At 41.1% G+C, this 23,410-nt stretch overlaps 1 protein-coding gene across 1 annotated transcript in view; it reads left to right on the top strand.

Moving 5' to 3' along the window:
• The window catches only part of DGKI (diacylglycerol kinase iota), a 430,242-nt gene that overhangs the window by 84,978 nt on the left and 321,854 nt on the right, over positions 1 to 23,410 (top strand). The window contains exon 2 of the mRNA XM_055591024.1: positions 18,815 to 18,923. Coding sequence (XP_055446999.1) covers positions 18,815 to 18,923 — 109 coding nt within the window. The remainder of the gene's footprint in view (positions 1 to 18,814; positions 18,924 to 23,410) is intronic.

Below are 23,410 nucleotides of genomic sequence, written 5' to 3'. Positions count from 1 at the left end.
CCTTCCGTGTCCTAGGTAATGCCAGGTGTTTCTCACAGTGATTGTGCCTTCCTGTACACCTTTTAACAGTTTATAAGTTCCCTCTCTCTCCAATGGTTAGTATTTCCAAGAGTTAATATTAGAAATAAACTTTAAAAATTTTGCCACTGTGTACAAAGTGGTTTGAAATGGTAGAGAAAAGAATGAGTGGGGGAGGATATATGAATTTCCACTTCTTTTTCTTCTCTTTTCCCCTTCCCTCCCTTCCTTCCTTCCATCTTTCTCCCCTTTTTTTTCTATTTTATCGGCGGGGGGAGGGGTTCTTTTTGGTATGGATTTCTACTAATGCTTTGTCAATTACATTTGTGGAAGACATCTTTTTTATTTTGTGGTTTGTTATTTCACTTTATGCATAGTGTTTTTGATAAACAGAATGACTTAATTAAACTTGTAAAGCATTTTAGGATATCTGCATTTTTGTATATGTTTATTTCGTAAAGGCTTCCCTCCACTTTGATAAAAGCATGCTTTCCTATATTATTTTATGAATGTTACCTGGTTTTTTGGTTTACTTTTCCATCTTTAATCTACTTGGGATCAATTTGTATGCATCCTTTGAGGTAGGGTCTAATTTATTTTTTTCTGTCTGGATAATAATTTTTTGTGGGATCATTTATTGAAAAATGTATCTTTTTCTCACTTTTCTGCAGTGCCAGTTCTGTCATAAATCAAGTTTCCATATACTTTTTGTTTTGTTACTGAATCACATTTTTTGTTTCATTGGTCAGCTCGTCTATTCTTGTGTCAAAACCGCACTGTATTATTTGTCAACATGTTATAGCAAGTCTTGATATCTGTTAATGCTAACCCTACTTCCAGGGTTTTTTCTGGAACCTTGGCTACTCTTGTTCTTTGCTCTCCTATGTAAATTTTAGAATGGGTCTGTCAAGTTCACCCAAAAGCCTATGGGAATTTTGATTGGAATTTTATGAATCCTTAAATTATTCAGGGGTTGAGAAGACAATGGCAACCCACTCATGTGTTCTTGCCTGGAGAATCCCAGGGACGGAGGAGCCTGGTGGGCTGCTATCTACGGGGTCGCACAGAGTCAGACACGACTGAAGTGACTTAGCAGCAGCAGCAGCAACAGATCATTCAGGGGAGAACTGACATCTTTAAAAAGTCTTCCACCATATAGACAAAGATCTTTTATTTGGGTGTTTGGATTGCTTTCTAATATGGCTTTAAGTTTGCCTCTGGACAGTTCTCTCTTTTCTCTTTCTGAAACTCTAATAGACATATGTTAGATCTACTTTCTCACTGATTTTTGCATCTAACTTTCCTTTCATTTCCAATTTTCTGTCTCTATTTTGCATTCTGGATAATTTCTTTAAATCTTCACTATAGTTTGCTAACTTTTCTGTTGCTTTTATATACTATGCACTAATTTATTATTTGCTTTTAATTAGTTTTCCTTATTAAAAGTTATCTATAGTCTTTTAAAAAATTGTCTTTAACTGTAATAGTCTCTTACCAATTTTAATTTTACTCCCATTGTTTATTCCTTTAAAGACACCAAATGTGGTTTTATATTCTAGTCATGACAATTTTAGTATTCTAGAGTCTTTTGCTTTTGCTGGCTTGTACATGTTGATTCTTCTGTGTTTATGATTTTTGATAAGAGATTTCATGTGTTTTGGTACTTTCTTGGAATTCTTTGAGACGTAGATTTAAAGAATTGGTTTTTCTAGGGAGGGCTTGTATTTACTCCTTAGACACTTCAGTTCAGTTCAGTTCAGTCGCTGAGTCGTGTCCGACTCTTTGCAACCCCATGAATCACAGCACGCCAGGCCTCCCTGTCCATCACCAACTCCCGGAGTTCACTCAGACTCACGTCCATCGAGTCAGTGATGCCATCCAGCCATCTCATCCTCTGTCGTCCCCTTCTCCTCCTGCCCCCAATCCCTCCCAGCATCAGAGTCTTTTCCAATGAGTCAACTCTTCACATGAGGTGGCCAAAATATTGGAGTTTCAGCTTTAGCATCAGTCCTTCCAATGAACACCCAGGACTCATCTCCTTTAGAATGGACTGGTTGGATCTCCTTGCAGTCCAAGGGACTCTCAAGAGTCTTCTCCAACACCACAGTTCAAAAGCATCAATTCTTCAGCGCTCAGCCTTCTTCACAGTCCAACTCTCACACCCATACATGACTCCTGGAAAAACTATAGCCTTGACCAGACAGACCTTTGTTGGCAAAGTAATGTCTCTGCTTTTTAATATGCTATCCAGGTTGGTCATAACTTTCCTTCCAAGGAGTAAGCGTCTTTTAATTTCATGGCTGCAATCACTGTCTGCAGTGATTTTAGAGCCCAGAAAAATAAAGTCTGTCATTGTTTCCACTGTTTCCCCATCTATTTCCCATGAAGTGATGGGACTGGATGCCATGATCTTCGTTTTCTGAATGTTGAGCTTTAAGCCAACTTTTTTCCTCTCCTCTTTCACTTTCATCAAGAGGCTTTTTAGTTCCTCTTCACTTTCTGCCATAAGGGTGGTGTCATCTGCATATCTGAGGTTATTGATATTTCTCCCTGTAATCTTGAGTCCAGCTTGTGGTTCATCCAGCCCAGCATTTCTCATGATGTACTCTGCATATAAGTTAAATAAGCAGGGTGACAATATACAGCCTTGACGGACTCCTTTTCCTATTTGGAACCAGTCTGTTGTTCCATGTCCAGTTCTAACTGATGCTTCCTGACCTGCACACAGGTTTCTCAAAAGGCAGGTCAAGTGGTCTGGGAACATTTATTAACCCATAACTACTTTATACTAAATATTTGGGTTGAATCTTCGGGACAACTCAGGGAGCAAACCTATGTAAGGGCTAGTTTACAGCCTAATATTCAAGAAAGAGTTTTTTTTCCTTCTATCATCGAGTACCAGTATCTGAGACAGACATATTTTCTGTAGACCCATGAATGGACTCTTTGATATGTACCCCTATTTTTCCTGACAACACACCAGGAATGTTTACATGTAAATCCTTCCTCACTATATCATGTCTCACACTCCCACATGCAAAGTTCTGTGACACCTGATACTCACAGTGGCCCATACAAGTGAGAGGCCCAAAATATTTAAACTTCATTAGTTTCATGATAAATCAAACCAAGCTTAAGAGTGTATATTCATTACTTTATCATATCAAGGACACTAGAACTTTACAAAGACATATTTTTATTTGAAAGGTAGTTTATAGCCTCATACAGTCTGTAAGATATTGCCTTCTCTCTTTTATAGTTGAGGAAAAGAAGGCTTGGAGCTTGTACATGGCTTGTCTAGAGTTATAAAGTTAATCCTTAGATGCCTTTTTAAAAAACCTTTATTGTGTTCTAGGAAAGTAATAGGAAAAAGATGTGTTTAATATTCTTAATTAAATTTTAACAACCCCAATGTGGTGTAAATTATTCTTCCTGTTTTACAGATGAAGAAATTGAGTCTGAGACATTAAATCATGGTAGATCGTGTATTTGGCAAGTAGGAGAGCAGGACTTCCACTCCAGATTACTTTAAATCCTGCTTCTCTCATCTCCTCCTGGTCGGGTCCCTTATCACCATCATTTCCATTCTACACCGCTTGTTCCTATCATCCCCTTTATAACAGTTGTATCTCTCAGCAATAATTCATGTATTTATTATTTATTATCTGTTGCTTAACAAGGGGAGGGACCGTAAGTGCTGTCCTTCTGTACAGCCAGCAATTCACTGCACTGCTCTGTAGTACATATAGGCATGTGCTACTATGAATATAAGTATCGAGTGTCTAAAAGTCTGATTCTGAAACTCATTTTATTTTTCCTAAATATAAACTGCCTCCCCCTTTCTGAAAAACCCTTAGTGGAGGGTTTTTTCCTGTTACCTTGGACTTATGGTCAAGTGTCAAAGCTGAAGACTACAAACATACTAAGGAGGACACGTTCTAAAGTTGCAATGCTGCCAGAGCTGCCCATTGAGAGGGCTAGAAAATTCTTCCACCCAGCCCTTCTTTCCAATCCTGTAAATCAGTAAACACAGAGGATAGGCGGGAACATGTTGCTTTGTTCAGACTACAGTGTTAGAAAGGAAAGCTTCATGATTTCTTTCATTCTCTAGCTGCCACTAGAGGTTGAGGCAGAGGGCTCAGAGAGAATAGTCCTGCAAGTTAAGGGTGTCTGCATAAAGGCCTGACAGACAGTGCCCCTGGGGCATTTGCTTAGTCCATGGACGTGGCTGCTGGGCCATCCCAGCAGAAGAGACAAAATACGAACAGATGACTTGGTGGGATTGGCCAGGCAAAATGGAGCAAATATTGGGGTCCTTTCAAGTTCTTGGTTCCCTGAAATTTCAGAAAATTGACCTCACTCAGGCTCTCAAGAACAGGTGGTTGAAATTTGGGGCTGGGGGTGAGAGACAGTATCATCACAGTCCTGGGTGAGTTGGAGGCAAACAACATTAACAGCAAATCCTGGACGTTAGAAGACTGCAGGCTGATGCAGTTTCCGTCCTGCCATCGGGTGGACGAGAAGACGAAATCTTGGTGGGGATGGTCAGTGCTGACGGAGTGGGCTTTGACTCCTGAGTGGGCTGCACCCCTGGTCAGTGGGGCAGATTGAAGCTACCATTGGCCTAAGACGAGGGGCTCAGCCTGCCCTAGTAGCTAACCAAGGGCAGCGCTGCTGCCAGCCTCATCTGATCAATTGGTAATTTCCAGAGTTCTCAAAAATAATGATTTTGACAATTTTGCAAGTGTTCTCATTGCTATTTATGAAGGAGCAGTTTTTCAGAAGTTTTGACACAACCTTTTTTACTGTTGGCACAGGAATGGGAATAGCAGAGTAAGAAGTATCTTTTGATATGTTTTTGGATAAGTAGGAGTTTTTAATTTTGATGATTTCCTATTTGTCAGTTTCTTCTTGTGTGGTTAGAACTTTTTGCATTATATCTAAAAAAAAAAAATCACTGTCTACTCCAAGGTCATGTTTTCTTCTAGAAACTTAATAGTTTTACCATTTAGGTTTGTATCTGTGATTCCTCTTGTAGCATTGTTTGTATACAGTGTGTGATAGGGATCAAGGTTAAATTTTTTAACAGTATGAATAACCTTTTTTTTTTTCAAGATTATATGTTAAAAGGATATTCTTTCCCCCATTGATTTAAGTGCCTCTTTTGAAGTCATACATGTGTAAGTCTATTTTTGAAGTCTTTTATTCTTTTCCATTGACCTAATTATCCATTCTTTGATATCGCATGCTCTTGATTTGTCATTATAGTAAGTCTTAAACTGAGTAGTGAAAGTCCTTTAACTTTTTATTGTTTTTCAAGGTTTTTGACTATTTTATGTATTTTTTATATATATATATATATAAATATTTTAATACCAGTTGGGTTTCAGAAGATTTGACATCTTAACGGTATTGAGTCTTTCAATACACAAATATGATACCTTCGTTCATTAACAGTTTCTTTAATTTCTCTCAGTAAAGTTTTGTAGTTTTCAGTATAGGTCATATACATATTTCCTTGGATATATACCTTCATAATTCATTTTTGAATGTCATTTTTAATGATATTTTAAATTTTTTATTTTTCAATTTGTAGTTGCATATATGTAGTAATACAGGAGATTTTTGTATATGGCTTCTGAACACTATGACTGCAAACTCACATATTAATTCTGGTAGATTTTTGTAGATTACTTGGGATTTTACACAATTAAGTCATCTGCAAATTAAAATTTTACTTTTGCCTTCCCAATATTTTTTTTCTTTACTTATTTTTCTCTTTTACTCTAAAAGACTTCTAAAATAATGTTGAATAGAAGCGGTGAAAGTAGATGTACTTTGTTTCAATATTAGGGAGAAAATCTTATGCATAATATTACTTGTAGATTTTTCAGACAACTCTTTTATCATATTGAAGACTTTTTCTCTCTTTCTAGCTTATTGAAAATTTTAGTCATGATTTTTTTGTTATTATTGGGGCTTCCCTGTGTGGCTCAGATGGTAAAGAATCTACCTGCAATTTGGAAAACCCAGGTTCAATCCCCAGGTTGGGAAGATACCCTGGAGAAGGAAATGGCTACCCGCTTCAGTATTCTTGCCCGGAGAATCCCATGGACAGAGGAGCCTTGTGGGCTATAGTCCATGGGGTCGCAAAGAGTCGGAAGTGAGTAACTAACACTTGCACGTTTTTTCTTTTTTGTTAGTCCCAAAGGATACATATGAAGCATGAAGATCTGGGTGGTGATGAATTAGTTGCTGGGGGTGTCGGGCAGGAAAAATGGAAAGAACATGTACACATGCAAGCCAAACTGGGTGGAATGGATGATAGCCATACAGTGATAATGTAGATTGGCTGGGCTGAGGTGAGACCTGATTTCTGTTCCTGGCTCCACCACTGACTAGTTATTTGACCTCAAATGAGGTACTTTGCTGTCTACGTTGGACCCAGAGATGCAGTAAAGAGCCAAGTTGATTTCAGACAAAGCCTGGTAGAGTTACAAATGTGACTAAAAGATTTGAAAATAAGAAATGTGAGAAGAGATTGATGATCCTGTACTTCCTTTGTCTGCTAAAGAGAAGGCTGAGATATACACTGATTATTACTGATTGTGGTTTATTGCACCATTCAAACATTCACCTGGTGTCTAGTCTCTGGGTACCTTGACATCTCTTTCCTTCAACACCACATGCTCTGGGTTCTTGAGCTTTATTGTAAGTGTTGAGTTCAGGGAGAGGTTTGCTCCCTAACCTTCCTTTTAAAATATTTATGTGTTTGGCTACACTGGGTCTTGGTTGCGGCACTTGGGATCTTTCACGGTGGCACACGAGCTCTCTAGTTGTGTTGCGTGGGCTCCATAGTGCACAGGCTTTAGTGGTTGTGGCACATGGGCTTCATTACTTTACAGCATGTGGGGTCTTAATTCTCTGACCAAGGATTGAACCCGAGTTCTCTGCAGTAGAAGGCAGATTCTTAACCATGGATCACCAGAGAAGTCCCCGTAATCTTACTTTAAAATAATTCCTTTATGAAAGTCTTTTTGTCTGAATTATCTGAAGTGAGCTTTCTTTATGACCAGGAACCCTCTCTCCCTGATACCAGTTGAGAAGACATATCTACGTTCTTAAGCCTCTCTGTAAACCTAGCATTATCCTAGGACTGGTCTCAAAGTAAGCAGTAGGTCGCTGCCTCTAACCCCACCCTCCCCCCATCTATTTTGCAGTATTTGGGGTTTTAGCTTAGGGAAATTATTTTGACCACTTTGAATATCATTTGACTCCATTCTTTTGGATCATGAAGGTTTTTGCATTTTCACGAGTCTCTTCAGTTCAGTTCAGTTGCTCAGTCGTGTCCAACCCTTTGCCATGGACTTCAGCACACCAGGCTTCCCTGTCCTTCAGTATCTCCTGGAGTTTGCTCAAACTCATGTCCATTAAGTCCATGATGCCATCCAACTGTCTCATCCTCTATCACCCCCTTCTCCTGCCCTCGATCTTTCCCAGCATCAGGGTCTTTTCCAAAGAGTCAGCTCTTCACATCAGGTGGCCAAAGTATTGGAGCTTCAGCTTTAGTATCAGTCCTTCCAATGAATATTCGGGACTGATTTCCTTTAGGATTGTCTGGTTTGATCTCCTTGCAGTTCAAGGGACTCTCAAGAGTCTTCTCCAACACCACAGTTCAAAAGCATCAATTCTTCAGTGCTCAGCTTTCTTAGTGGTCCAACTCACACATCCATACATGACTACTGGAAAAACCATAGCTTTGACAAGACAGGTCTCTTGTCGACACCCTTCTTAGGGACATGTCCTAAACTGTTTTCAGTTGATGAAGCTGTGTTGTGTTATCTCCTCAGTGACATTACCAGCTGAACAAGCTTGTGGTGGTAGCAGCAAAGGCGCCGGGAGTGACGAGAAACTGAAGGCAGCCGGAAAGTGTCCAGCCTGGAAGCAGGGAAGGGACGGCTCTAAAGATAAACAATTTCTGTTGCCAGTTTTACTGGGAACAACCCTATGGAAATCTAAATTCTTTCCCCTAAATTCTGTGGTTTCCCAAAGGGCTTACGTTCGTAAGGTTATTTCTGTTCTGAGGCTCATGCTTTTTCTAAATTTGTTCAATTTCGGATTATCTTTCTATCCCAGTAGGCAGTCTATTCTATATTCATTGACCTAGATGTAAAATTCAGCCTCTTCTTCAGTTTTCACATTCATAAAACCCAACTGCCTTTAAGCCAGGAGTAGGCTTTTCTGAAGACATAAGAGCAGGTGGGAAATAGAGAGGAGGGGCATTTCCATGACAGCAGCTCAGCTTCCAGTTGGACATTAGACTGTGTCCTTAAAATGCCCTTCTGCCCTCCACGCACCAGAGCATCTCTTGGGTTGCTTCAAGCCACTGTCTGCCCAGCCCCTGTACCATCTTGTCCATCCTTCTCTCTCCTATGCCTTTCCTTCCCTTCCCTCCTCCCTTTCAGAGGGAATGCAGATGGGTGGAGACATTGGAACCAGACATCTGGGCTTTAGTCTTGGCCTCTTTACTTCTGAGCTGGATGGCTTTTATAATTTCCTTAAACTTTCTAAAGTTGGTTGTTCCATCAGTAAAATGGGCATAATAAAATGATCCATTTTCTAGTTTGTCGTGAGTGTTAGAGAGGTGTGTGGTGGATTTTGTGGGTTGCTGTCCGCACGCCTTCTCAGGACCAAGGTGCTTATTTTTTTCAGCTTCCAGGAGCACTGGCTGCTGAGAGTCTGCAGCTGAGCCCCTCCTCAGGCATTGCCTCAACGTAAGAGAGTCTCTTGACCATGTTATGCTTCTCCAGGGGGCTGCCTGCACCCAATGACTGATTGATGTGGAGGTTGAAAGTAGCGTCTCTGCCTGAAATTGGGACAGCTCTGAAGGGCATTCCAGCTTTGCATCACGGTTCAACTTCTTACTTTGCCAGTCCTGCTCCCCTCACTCCCCAACAAGCTCTCTAGTAAACTTGAAAGCATCTGCTTCTAGCCTCAGAGAAAACCGTTAAAATAATGTCCAAGGCATACTGGATATCTAGCAGATTGCTATTATTATTGTTTGGAGAGTAAGATCATATATTTTATGAGATTTTTCAAAATATTCTAGACATATATAAAGCTACACAGGAAACTCTAATTAATAGTTTAAACCATGAGTAGCCTGCCAGGCTCCTCTCTCTAGGGGATTTCCCAGACAAGAATACTGGAGTGGGCTGCTGTTTCCTTCTCCAGGGGATCTTCCTGATCCAGGGATTGAACCCACGTCTCCTACACTGCAGCCAGATTCTTTACCACTGAGCCATGAGGGAAACACCAACAACAGCAACACAACAAACTCTAATTTGTAGTTTGAACCATGCATAGGGAATATAAAGTTATCCTAAATTCTGACAATGGAAAAAGGTTATTGTTTGATTTTTTTTAAATGTTATTTTACTAGAGCATATATATTCTAATTAGTCTGCTCCAAAAGAAGTAGAACCTTGCTTCTTAGTAATGTGAATCTTACCTGATATTCTTGGATATTATATTTTTGTTATCTCTGTATATTTGATTAATTATCCACAAATGATAGAGGTGCTGGCAGTTTATATCCCCATAAAAAGTTAGAGGTTGACCTGTGAAAGGCTGATGTGTCATGATTTTATAGACCAAAGAGAGGTTAATGTCACAGGGGCTAAGGTCTTATTAACTTGTAGAAAGTTATCTATCGTTATAGCAGAGTTAGAAGTCTTTTTAGGCACTTTCTTCCTGATTATTAAAAATAATCAGTTTATCATACCCAGTTTCTTATACAGACTTTGGTTTTTGCATTTGTCTCCTCTGTTCATTACTTCATTGTTGAATCAAATAGAACTTATCAGATGCTCACTGTCTGTGTGAAACTGTTGTTCTTAACACTGATTTTTCATAGGAGTGTGGTTCTGAAGTATTATTAGTTTCTGAAGGGTAGAATTATGATTGAAAAGTACCCAGCATTTCATGGGGACAGAAGTCAACATTTTGGAGTTGACTTCTCCAAAGCCTTTGACTGTGTGGATCACAATAAACTGTGGAAAATTCTGAAAGAGATAGAAATACCAGACCACGTGAGAAATCTGTATGCAGATCAGGAAGCAACTGTTAGAACTGGACATGGAATAACAGACTGGTTCCAAATCCAGAAAGGAGTATGTCAAGGTTCTATATTGTCACCCTGCTTATTTAACTTAAATGCAGAGTACATCATGAGAAATGCTGGACTGGATGAAGCACAAGCTGGAATCAAGATTGCTGGAAGAAATATCAATAACTTCAGATATGCAGATGACACCACCCTTATGGCAGAAAGCAAAGAAGAACTAAAGAGCCTCTTGATGAAAGTGAAAGAGGAGAGTGAAACAGTTGGCTTAAAGCTCAACATTCAGAAAATGAAGATCATGGTATCCGGTCCCATCACTTCATGGCAAATAGATGGGGAAACAGTGGAGACAGTGGCTGACTTTATTTTGGGGGGCTCCAAAATTATTGCAGTTGGTGATTGCAGCCATGAAATTAAAAGACGCTTACTCCTTGGAAGGAAAGTTATGGCCAACCTAGACAGCATATTAAAAAGCAGAGACATTACTTTGCCAACAAAGGTCCATCTAGTCAAGGCTATGGTTTTTCCAGTAGTCATGTATGGATGTGAGAGTTGGACTATAAAGAAAGCTGAGCACTGAAGAATGATGCTTTTGAACTGTGGTGTTGGAGAAAACTCTTGAGAGTCCCTTGGACTGCAAGGAGATCCAAACAGTCCATCCTAAAGGAGACCAGTCCTGGGTGTTCATTGGAAGGAATGATGTTGAAGCTGAAACTCCAATACTTTGGCCACCTGATGTGAAGAACTGACTCATTTGAAAAGACCCTGATGCTGGGAAAGATTGAAGGTGGGGGGAGAAGGGGATGACAGAGGATGAGATGGTTGGATGCCATCACCAACTCAATGGACATGAGTTTGAGTGATGGACTGGAGTTGGTGATGGACAGGGAGGCCTGGCATGCTACAGTCCATGGGGTTGCAAAGAGTTGGACACAACTGAGCAACTGAACTGAACTGAACTGGAAAACCCTGTCATACTAAATCAAGATTGTGGATCTAGCTTTGAAGTGTATTTGCTATTAAAGCATGTATATTTGCTAGAGTTGTCATTAACAAAGTACCAAACACTTTTAAACAATAGGAATTTATTGTTTCACAGTTCTGGAGGCTGAAAGTTTAAGATCAGCTGGTTGATTCCTTCTGACCCTGTAGGGGAGAATGTGGTCTAGGCCTCGCTCCTCTAGGTGCTGTGGTTTTCTGGCAATTCTTGGCCTTCTTTGGCTCATACACACATCCCTGGATCTCTGCCTTTATTTTCACATGGTGTTCTCCTTATGTGTGTATCTATCCAAATTGTCTCTTCCATAAGGACCCCAGTCGTATTGGATTAGGGCCCACTCTAATTCCCTCTTTTAACTTGATTATCGATGTAAAGACCTTCTCTCCAATTAAAGTCCCATTCTGGTGTATCCTGGGGATTAGGCCTTCATCAGATGAATTTGATACAGGAACACAATTCAACCCCAAATAGTATGATTACTTTTTATCCATCCCCAGGGATTACCTCAACTGATATCTTAAGGAGAAGAATGTCATTAACTCCTGAGAGAATCCCAGTTAAGAAATGTTGCCTCATGTCCACATCATTGCCGCATTGCACACCAACCCCATGCCAGCACTGCTCTAGGAATGTGCTGACGATGAACTAGGCTGGGGAAATAAATCCCAACAGTGGGTTCCCAAGTTCCCAGGGGCATGTAGCAGCCAGTCCGCTTTACAGAATAAACAAACAAACAGTTGCCTTTTTGGTATTGCAGTCATTTACATGAATATCATTAAATACTTCCAATGTCATTTGGATTGCATTTTTTTTTTAATATGTTGGTAAATTTATCTGAGGGGAGTGTGTGGTGCTTCTTAATTTTGCTCTAGGCAGTTAGACAAGTCAGGGAAGAAAAGTGATTCATTCCTTTGGCAACCGTGGAATTATTTACGATGACTGGAAGAAGAATCTGTTTGAATAACCCCTTTGAACTGTCTGACACATAATAGAAGCTTGTTAAATGTTTATCGAAGGAACAGCAGTGTCCAGGGAACTTGGAATATTTGAGAGCAATCAAATAAAAAGCACATATTTATTCAGAGATTTACCATATACCTCATCTTGGCTGGATGCTTGTGAGGACGGCTGATGCATATGCGAGACCGGTAATAGCCGTGACTATTTATTGTGCTTGTCATGTGCCAGGCATCCCGCACATGTTTAAGAAAATGGCCAGAGCTACTCTCTGAGTTGGGTAACATTGTTCTGATTTGAAATACAAGGAAAGGCTAAGAGAGGTCACGCAACTTGGTGACGGGTGAGGTAGGGTGTGTTCTCAACCCGTGTGATCGAATGCCTCTCTAATCGGCCTCTCTCTGAAAGCTTGCATTCTTATAGAGATCAGACACTTATAACTGCAACAACTACAAAAGTAGCATGGCAAGAGGCTGGTTGTGTCATGTGTCTCTTTTGCTGTGTAAGTGTGTGTTGTCACCATTTCATGTAAGCGTGGTTTGGGTCATGGTTAAGTACGTACATGGTTAAGTAAGATGCCTGGATTCAAATCTCACTTGAACCTCTTCCCACCTGTGTGATCTTGGACACATAGCTTAACCATTCTGTGCTATAATTTTTTAAATTGTAAATTAGGGGATAATAAAAGTACCTGCCTCATGAGGGATATATAAGGAATGTAAAATGAAGCAGTGCCTGGCAAAATATATTTCCTGCTAGAAGCTTCACAAAGGCAACAGTTTGTGTGTGCTTGTTTCATTCATGTATCTTAAACCTCTAGAACAGTGGTTGGTATGAAATAGACATTCAGTAGTAAATACATTGGTGAATGAATAAATGTATTTCAGTATATAAATGCTAGGGCTTAGTCACATTAGCAGACATAATGAAGTGGTCAGATGCATGCACCTTTATATAGAACAGTAGTTCTCAGCTCACAATTCATGTTAGAAATACCTGGAAGGCCTTTAAGTAGACTGATTCTCCAAGTCCCATCATAGGCAAAGGTTGAGAATCACTGTGAAAGTAACAGATACCAGTGTAGAGTCATCCATGTATAACATGTTGAAGATTCAACACCAGTGGTGATTTTCTGAATGCCTTTCAACCCTTAGGTACCTAAATCCAACCTTTGTTTCAGTAATAATTATATTCCTGAAAATGTTCATAGATGTTAAGATGGTCAAAAAATACTCTGTTTTCATATTAAAATGAATTAAGGTTTAGGCTCAAATAATTACACAGTTTTTTCCTCTATATAAATCTCTGGGAAAATATTTGAAATTTGTGTGGGTTTGAGACAATTTTTTTTATTGAGTAGATTCCCCTTAACATGACAGGCAGTTTGTCTGGATCAACCAAGAAGCACTGTGGGCTGCTGTGAGCATAGGCAAAGTTAGTGCAATTAATGGAGGGAAAACACCAACATGTACCATAATTAAGATTTTGCTTAAGGTACTTGGGGAATTAAACCGAGGTACAGAATAACTTTTGATGCAGCTGGTTCCTTTTCTAGAACAAGGACATGAGTCCACCGATCTCTAGTGTGAAAGTTGCCTGTCTTAAGAGACTTCTTGGCTAAGGAGACCTCCTAACTCTTTGGCGCTTCTCCTCCCAGCAGTTGGGCTCCTCATTCTGTCTCCGCAGGTAGCATCACTCGGAGAGGGAGTTTGCAAGATGGGGATGGATCAATTCTGGGAGCCACATCAACCTGGAAGAACAGGAGAACCAACCTGAACTGAAAGAAATTTACAGAATGAATAATTACAAAGGATTCTGGCCCAGTAAAAACCACTTACATGTTTTCCCATAAATTAAAAAAAAAAAAAAGATCCTTTCTCTTTATGAAGAGTACATGCTGCATGTTTATTTCAATAATTTGCATTAAGAAAATATTGACTACCATATGCCCTTTACAAATGCTGTAGCAAAAGATTCCATTTTAATGTTGACCATGAAGCCGTTTCGAGGTCTCTTAGGCTTCTTAACACTGGATTCTCCCTCTAGTTGCCTTTAGCTTTAAAGAGCTTCTTTGAGGGATTTTTGGCTTTCTCAGGAAAGAATATCACTGAAATGGAAGGCCTGGGATATAATTCAAATCATCCTAATCAGATTTCTCAACCCTTGATCTAATCAGCAAGCTGTTTGGCTTAGCTTCTTGGTCAAGTTCATTCATTAACTCAGAAAGCATTTATTGAATATATGCTGTGTCTACCCCGGGCTAGAACATAATAAGATTAGTAGATGAATTGAGCCCTGTCCTTTAGGAGTTTATAGTCTTATTGAATGAAGTGAAGGAAATAATAGAATACTATTTAAAATGTATGATGGTTTTTGTACTTTAAATATGCTCACGGTCTTTCATGGCAGGTAATTGACATCAACTGTGACTTTGTGTGCCTGAAACTGCATTTTAGAACATTTTGGTTTTGTATCTGTTTCACCATTAATATCACACTTCACCTTTTCAAAGACTCTTTGGCCATTATAGTCATCACCTGACAAAGTATTCTTGTAAAGTTAATAGAAAGAATTATTGGCATTTCATGGTTTTACTTACTGTGGATTTGGGAGGATTCTGAGCAGGAGGAAAGAATGAAAGTTGAAACTCCATTGAGTTTTTCTTTTAATTGTAGTAAACTGCAGCATAAACCCCCTCAATACACATCAAATTCTATCAGATTCTTAAATGTCATCTTTTGCAACCAAGATGAATCCAAATAGAAAAATCACTTATACTAATGTTATCTGAGGTCTGAGAAATAATGAAATTGCTTTCTTATTTTGGAACAAAGTGTGTATACATGTATGAACTATTGGAAAAAAAGGCTTTTTCTCCCATGGTTATTTGGAAGAATGGGAAGCTATAATCAGAAGTTACCTCCCACCCCCTTTATTACTTCTATATATTTTTCCTGTTCTCTCTCTTATGTAATATCCTTTTGTGAGGCCCATTTACAGTTACAAACTGGCAGCCACTTTGAAGTTTCTTATTTATTTCCCCCCTAATTAATGTTTTTATGTGTGGTAGATATACAATTTTCTTCTATTAATGTTACAAAAAAGCCAACCTTAAATTTGCATCCACAATGGGGAATAATCAACAAAAGCCCTTAATCATTTGTATTCACAGGCTGAGTGAAAGTGTGATTTGACTGAGGTTTCATTGCTGGGCTTATCCAGGGTTAGGGCTTCCCAGATGGCACGGTAGTAAAGAATCTGCCTGCCAGTGCAGGAGATGTGGGTTCGATTCCTGGGTCCAGGAAACCTCCTGGAGAAGGAAATGCCAACCCATGCCAGTATTCTTGCCTGGGAAATCCCATGGATAGAGGAGCCTGGTGGTCTACAGTCCATGGTGTTGCAAAGAGTCAGACACGAGTGAGCATACATGCAGCCACGCGTCCAGGGTTAAATGTTAGTATGTCTCTTACCTTATAACCACATTGCTCTTCTAGAGACGTATGTATCCCTTGCATCCTAATTTTACTCTCTGAGCAATTTGCTGGCAGTCCTCATCAGCAAAAAGAATCAGGTTTTGGGGGGTCAGTCTCCAGCTTCTGATGAGTTAAACTCATTTGTCCTGTGGTGTCCTCTGTGATAATAGAGTTTTATTTCCTCTCTTCTTTCTATTTTCTGATCAAAACTCTCTGTGGCCATTCATGAAAAAATGAAGGATCTGTGTTTTTCTCATTCACTTGAAATTCAGGAATTCTTCAGCTGTCCTAAGACTTTGTGTTTAACCATTTTTTTTTTTTTTGGCTAGAACACTTAAATTTAGATTGTGATAACTGTTAGGGAATCAAAAGTGGAACCTGTAGATGTTGACTCCACAGAGATCTGACTTTCTTGTGATAAAAACTGTGACTGAGAATCACCATACAGGGTAAATCAGAGAAAAGTCCTAATGAAAAATGCTGAAGAAGGTCTTTGAACTCAGCTGGAGGAAAAAATGCCTGGGGGAGGAAGTGAAGTCTCACCATATAAGAGTCTTCTAGTATTCTTTTCTTCTGGCTCAAAAAAATGGAATATACTTTGGAGTCAGGGGCCAAAATTGATGTTATTCCTTATTTGCCTTGATGAAAGTGAGGGAAAAAATATTGTGTCATCAGACTGTCTTCGTTAAAGGCCTACATATGTGTGATGACTGTTTTGGGAGGCTTATGTAAAGCAAGTACATTCCTTGCTGCCCAGTGGGAGCTTCTGTAGGCTGCTGGCAAGCTTGATATGATCACTTTCAATTACTGAAGACCTGTCCAGTGTTTCTGGGACTTCCTGTGTAGGAATATAAGAGAAAGAGAGGAAAAAAGGCAGGAGAAGAAGGAGGGGGAAGGAGAAGGAGAAGAAGAAGAATCTTCCAGTCTTCTTTCCTTATGGCTCAACAAAATGGAATATATAATGGAGTGAGGGGAAGGAGGAGATGAAGAAGGACAGGTGAAGAAGGCTGGACATCAGCTGAACTCTCAGGCATACTTGATCCTTGATGACTGACTGGCTTCTTTTCTGGAGTCTGCTCAGCCTTTCTTTGGGTTTGGGGGCTGCTGTTCACCTTGCTCACCTTTACAAATGATGTGACTGGGTGGAGCTTGCAGAGGTCAGTGAACAGTACAGGGAGATCATCTGTCATCTAGAGTCCAGCAAGGTTCTGCTGGGTTGTCATGAGATCCCATCTTACTGTGGTGTGTCGCCTTTCTCCTCTGTATGAGGATCTGGGCCTCCCTGGGGATTTGGTGCATCTGCAGGTCCAGTGTCAGAGGTGGCAGGTTCCTTCAGTCTTGTTCATGTCTTGTGAGACAGGCTGCAGGGAGCTATGGGGGGTCAAGTGGGCAATGAAGTGGTTGCCGATTTCCTCCTCCTGGATAGGCCTGGGGTACTCAGTGCCCCTCACCTGCCCAAGATACTTGTTCTATCCACCTAAATAAGGAAGTGAACTGAAACGAGCTTGAATGACCAGATACTGAGTTTATATAGGAATAGCAGAGGAAGTGGGGCTTCCCTGAGTGGCTCAGTGGTAAAGAATCCGCCTGCAATATAACAGGAGATGCAGGAAGCACGGGTTCCATCCTTGGGTCAGAAGATCCCCTGAAGAGGGGGCACAGCCACCCAGTCCAGTATTCTTGCCTGGAGAATCCCATGGACAGAGGAGCCTGGGGGGCAACAGTTCATACGGTTGCAAAGAGTTGGACATGACTGAAGCAACTGAGCACACGCGCACTCAGCAGAGGAAGAGCAGTGTGGGACATGCAGACTGTAGCGAGCTGTGGGCAAGTCTCCCGATAGTTTGGGATGCAGTGTCCTTATGGTCAAAGAGAGTAAAGTGGTGAGAGCCCAGACAGACTCTAAGCAGCAAGCTCATTGGCTTGAGGATGGGGAGAGATGCTTGGCAGATATTCTGTGTTGGAGGGATAAGCATCTGTCTCCTGAAAATCAGGCATTTACTGGAAATCAGTCTCTTAGCACTTAGGTTTTGTTTGCCTGAGGGCACATGTGGGAGATTCTCCATTTCATAGTGTCTAGTTCCATTTTAGATTAAAATCCTTCCACGCTCCCATAGAGCAGTGTGAAGCCGTTAGAGACAGAAAGAAGCACCTGGGAAGCATGTGGAAGCTCGGATTCCTGCCCTCCCCACCCCCGCCCCAAGCCCACCCCAGACTCAGGACTCAGAGCTGCAGCATCACAAGGCACCCCTTATTCTAGTTCAGGTTGTTCTCAGAGCACACATGGACACTCCCAAGAGGACTGCTCCTCTCCCTTCCAGGGAGCCACTTAGTTAAGCCACAAATCAGCACTCCTGTTTAAGCTCAAGACCATTGTCTGACATTTCTGATGGAGCTATTCAGAAATTGGCCTTCTATTATTCATGATGGAACCACAAGCTCTTCGTGGGCGATCCCTGCTTTCTTCCTTTATCTTGCTCTCCTCATTCTCTCCACTCTGCCCTTATCTCCTCCCTCCTCTTTGCTCAGCAATAGGCATGTTTGCTTGCTAAAGCAACTCCTCTTATGTCTTATCTTTGCCTAGGTCAGTCTTGACTTTCTCAACCTCTCCTGATTCCATCCCTCCTTTCTGACCCGAATTCTGTGATGTTCCACTCAACAAACCTAAAATCCGACCAACGTGTTTTGGAATTTTCTTACCCCAGACTTTGATAAAATATTGGTCTTGCATTGTGTGATTTCCAGGATACGAATCAGTCTTTTCCCGCTTAGAACCTCAAGTCAACTGTAGACATCCTCTGCGAGGGCAAGGGAGGATGTTCTTGAGATATGTAACAGTGAACTTGGGGGTGGTGACCAGCTTGGAGAGCTCTTTGCTGGGAAATGGAGGAATTTTAATCAATGACCTCACAAACCTGCTTTAGTTGCTTTTAGTCTCTGGCAGCTTTAAAATTGTCCAAGGACTGTGACCACCTCAACCTTAGGTCTTTTTCTGCAAACAGAGACCTGCATTCTGCTGTCTTCCCTGAATGTCCCTAAGGCGGCCCCCTCAATCTTCCTGTCTTTTGAGACCTGCCACCCTTGGTTCCTACCATGCACTTTAGAGATTCCAGTACATTTGCAAAGATTTTCATACGTGCAAGATTAACTCAGGCATCGTTTCTACCCCAAGGGAAATTTTCAGCTCTGTATTACCTTCTGATGTTGGTTTTTGTGTTTTTTTTTTTTTCCTTCTTGCTGCAGGAAAGCAATCTCTCGGGCAGGCCTGCAGCACTTGGCTCCTGCGCATCCCCTCAGCCTTCCTGTTGCAAACGGTCCAGCGAAGGAGCCCAGAGCGACTCTGGACTGGAGCGTAGGTGTCGGCGTTTTCATGTAAACGTCACTTCACTGCATGTGTGTCTTCCTCATTCTCAGGATTCCTGTAGCTCCCGACAAGACTTGATCATTTTCAGTATTGTTCACTGACCCATCTTCGAGTATCTAAGCCCCGGCTCCATTTTCAGATTTCCAGGAACATAGCTTCTTTTATGAAGTCAAACATACTGAAGACTAGGCTTAAAACTTCAGGAATCCTTTTAAGCACTATTTGCCTGGGATTGCAGCTGTGAAATCAAAAGTACTTCTGTGCACATGCTTCATTGGTCCCTGCCTGCCAAGTTGGCGATGAATAGAGTTTACTCTTAGAGACTAAGTCGTAAAGTCCAAGTTTGATTTCCTTAGCTCAAGCTGCCTTTTTCTTTTTTGGTGCTTTTCTTTCCTTTTTCATTTTTCCTGAGAGAGGATGACCTCACTTTACATTCCAGGCACTCCATGTCCTCCTGTTTGCTATGATTCCTCTCCTAACCCAAAGGTAATGGGTCTTATATCAGTGGGGTAGGTATATTAGCTGATTTGTTAAAAATTTATTTTATTGAAGTCTAGTTTGTTTACAATGTTGTGTTCACTTCTACTGTTGTTGTTATTGTTTAGTCACTAAGTCTTGTCCTGACTCTTTGCAACCCCAAGGACTGTAGCCCTCCAGGCTCCTCTGTCAATGGGATTTCCCAGGCAAGAACACTGGAGTGGGTTGCCATTTCCCTTTCCAGGGGATCTTCCTGACCCAGGGACTGAACCTGTGTCTCCTGCATTGGCAGGTGGAATCTTTACCACTGAGCCACCGGGGAAGCCCAGTTACTACTGTGTGGCAGAGTGACTCAGTTATACATATGTGTATATTCTCTTTCATATTCTTTTCTGTTACAGTTTTTCACGGGATATTGAATATAGTTCCCTGTGCTCTACAGTAGAACCTTGTTGTTTATCTATTCTTTTATATAATAGTTTGCATCTGCTGTATATTAACTGATTTTAATGTTTTATCTAAGAGACATCTATAAAAACTGTTATATTGAAGATTGCAGTGTGAGTTTCTTAAGTCAATTAGAATACATTTGTTGAGAGTCTTCGGTGAGTCAAGCTCTTGGTTGAAGACATGTCTAACTATGGACTGAAAGGCCTGTCCCTTCCTGAAGGAATGTCAGAAGCAATATGAAGCCAGAGGAGGCTGCTCTGAGGTTATTCCAGTCTGGTCCTGATGAATCTTGTCTAGCCTTTCTGGTTGAGTTGAACAGAGGGAATAATCCATGTTCTCTTCCTCCCATAAGAAAGACCATGGCAGGGTGCCAGAGAGGAGATGACTTTGTAAACTAAATTTTGTTTTTGGCACATATGCCATAACTTAATATCATTTAATACTGTAATATTTCTCCCTCTTCCCCCAGAACACACTTACTAACATCCTTATTTTATATTCTGGACACACACCAATGTATGTAATACATGAAGTACCTGGCAAAAGACTGAATCTAATTGAAATGAAACTTTCTTCCTTGATGAAGTCTGCTATATATATTAGCTGATTTTAATGTTTTATCTAAAAGACATCTACGAAAGCTGTTAACTTGAAGATTGCAGTCTGAATTTAAGTCAGTTAGACTGTTCAGGTCACATCTGTGTATGTTGAGTTAATATTTGGGAAGACTCTTGCCCTCCTGTAAGTTTCCCTTTATTCCAGGACAGTCATTTAATAAACTCCTAAAAGGTTAGAATGTAGAATATATTGATACCAGTGCTTACATAATTTAAAAGAATTAAATACATAAACAAACATAAGTTAAATTTAAAAAGGGATATATATGGACCAATGATGAGGATGTGCTAAGAATCAGGGACCCAAAAATGTTAGTTTATTATCCATGATGTTCTAGATCCTCTGATCCAAACTCATAGGATTCTATTTGAGGTGCAAGATTCTATTGAGAGAGAGTTTACATCATTTAGATAGAAACACCCATTAAATCAGGCTTCCCAGGTGTCTCATTGGCAAAGAATCTGCATTCAGTGCAGGAGACGTGGATTCGATCCTTGGATCAGGAAGATCCCCTGGAATCAGAAACGGCACCCCACTCCACTGCCTGGGGAATCCCATGGACAGAGGAGCCTGGTGGGCTACAGTCCTTGGGATCGCAAAAGAGTCAGACACGACTGAGTGTGCACACACGCATCCATTAAATCATTTCTCTGCCCCTCGTGTGACATTAGTCAAGTCACTTGATTTCTTTCAGCTGCAGTGTTCTCATCTATAGATGGGAACAATGGTGACCTCTTCCTCTCCCCCCTCTCCCAGGGGGACTTCAAGTCTGTTGTTAAGATCAAATGGGGTTGTGAGTGTAAAAGTCCTTGTAAACTGTACAGCCAGTAGGTTTATTTATTCAGAAGTTAAGTCACTGATGAATTCATTGATCTATCACCATTTGTGGAGTAACTGCTTTGTTCTGGAACCTGTTTGGTTCCTTGGGATTCTGGGTGAGGAATATGGTTTCTGCTTTTAAGAAGCTTAGAATGCAGAAAAGACATTGACACTAAAATGTGGGCAGTGACACCAAGCATGCTGCTGCTACTGCTGCTAAGTCGCTTCAGTTGTGTCCGACTCTGTGTGACCCCACAGACGGCAGCCCACCAGGCTGCCCCATCCCTGGGATTCTCCAGGCAAGAACACTGGAGTGGGTTGCCATTTCCTTCTCCAATGCATGAAAGTGAAAAGTGAAAGTGAAGTCGCTCAGTCGAGTCCGACTCTTAGTGGCCCCATGGACTGCAGCCTACCAGGCTCCTCCATCCATGGGATTCTCCAGGCAAGAATACTGGAGTGGGGTGCCATTGCCTTCTCTGTGACACCAAGCATGGTGGGGTTCAAAGAGTGCCACAGGGGTGTGAGGAAGGACACTCCATCCCTGTTTGATGTTGGAAAGAGTTACCAGAAAAATGCTTTTAGAAAAAATGTCCTTCCTGAACCAAAGCTTGACTAGGAGGTGTTATTTTCCAGATTACTGTAAAGAGGTCTATGCGCTAATATTTCATCAAAATGGTATTTTTGGTTGGTGGTGGGAGGCTGCAGTGCACGGTTCGGAAAGAGTGAGTAGGAAGTAAGGCTGCTGGTGTGTAGCTGATCCTTCATCTCTCAGCCCCTTCAGTTGCGGTCACTTCATCTTGGTGGCCTGATGAATTGTCACGGTGACAGCAAACACTCTGGGGATGTTTAACAGTAGAGGGAAAATTGAAAGCCTTCTCTGAAGACACTCTTATCTCAGGGCTTATTTAGAGATCTTTTATGGAAGGAGTTACAAGATGTGACTCTGAAAAACCCCATAATTGTGGGCTAATATTGCTGAAGCCAGACAGCAACCAACCCTACACATTCTTATTACAGTTATCTAAAAGGTTTTTCTCAGAAGAGAGGAAGAAGCAGATTGTTAAAAACATTTAAATGCCTTTTTTTTTTTTTTTTTTTTGCTGAGACTTGCCCTTGCTTCCAAATTTTTGGCTTTTACTAACCAAATTGCTTTACACCAACTTCATTTATGCCACTTTGGTTTGCCTGCTCATGCAGAAAGCTAAACCAGGATTTTCTTTGTTCTAAACTTTAAAGTATGAAAGCAGCCCTACTAGTCTTGACCTCCCACCATTGCCTGTATTCCACCTCCTTGTCTGCTTCCTTGCAAAAAAGCAGTGTGACCACCTCTCTCCTATCAGCTCCCTCTTCTGAACTAAATGCATTAAAATGATCAATCATTTTATTGTTACTGATTGTTAAGTGCTGATTTGGGTTGGAGCCTCTCATTAAGAGTTTCTCAAATGAGAAGAGTGGCAAAAATTTCAAAATAAAGGTAAAAAAGGAGGAACTTCGATTTCTTGTCTTGGATGAGATAAGAGTCCCCAGTAGAGCTGAGGATGCTTCCAGCTTAACAGGGGTGGAGCAGGGCTGTGGAAATTCACCTTGCTCTGCATTCAACCCCCTTGATTCATACATTGAGATTCTCTTTGCCTCAGAGGGTCAGAGGTGGAAAGTCATCTCAAAAACCTGTAGTACGATGACCCCTAACTTACGTTACCTCCCCTCTCCTCCTTTCACCAGTAAGAAAACAGATGCAAAAGCTGTCCGTGCTGCATCTGAAGTTGAAGACCAATCAGGGTGAACCTGGAATTTCAATCTTACTCCCAAGTTTCAACTTACTGCAGAAATCTCAGGGGGCCCCGTTCTGACTGTGTGTGCATGTGCTCAGTTGCTGCAGTCACGTATGAGTCTTTGTGACCCTGTGGACCCTAGCCTGCCAGGCTCCTCTGTCCGTAGGATTCTCCAGGCAAGAATACTGGAGTGGGTTGCCATTCCCTTCTCCAGAGGATCTTTCTGACCCAGGGACTGAACCTGAGATTCCTGCATTGCACCTGGGAAGTCCTGTTCTGACTCTAGTGTGTACCAAAGACTTCAGAAGGGGCATGATTGTTTCCTAAACATCCTCTTGC

The sequence above is a fragment of the Bubalus kerabau genome, chromosome 8 (genome assembly GCF_029407905.1).
Source record: "Bubalus kerabau isolate K-KA32 ecotype Philippines breed swamp buffalo chromosome 8, PCC_UOA_SB_1v2, whole genome shotgun sequence".
NCBI lineage: Eukaryota > Metazoa > Chordata > Mammalia > Artiodactyla > Bovidae > Bubalus > Bubalus kerabau.
Note: the sequence above shows the minus strand (reverse complement) of the source record. Positions and strands in the feature narration are given on the sequence as shown.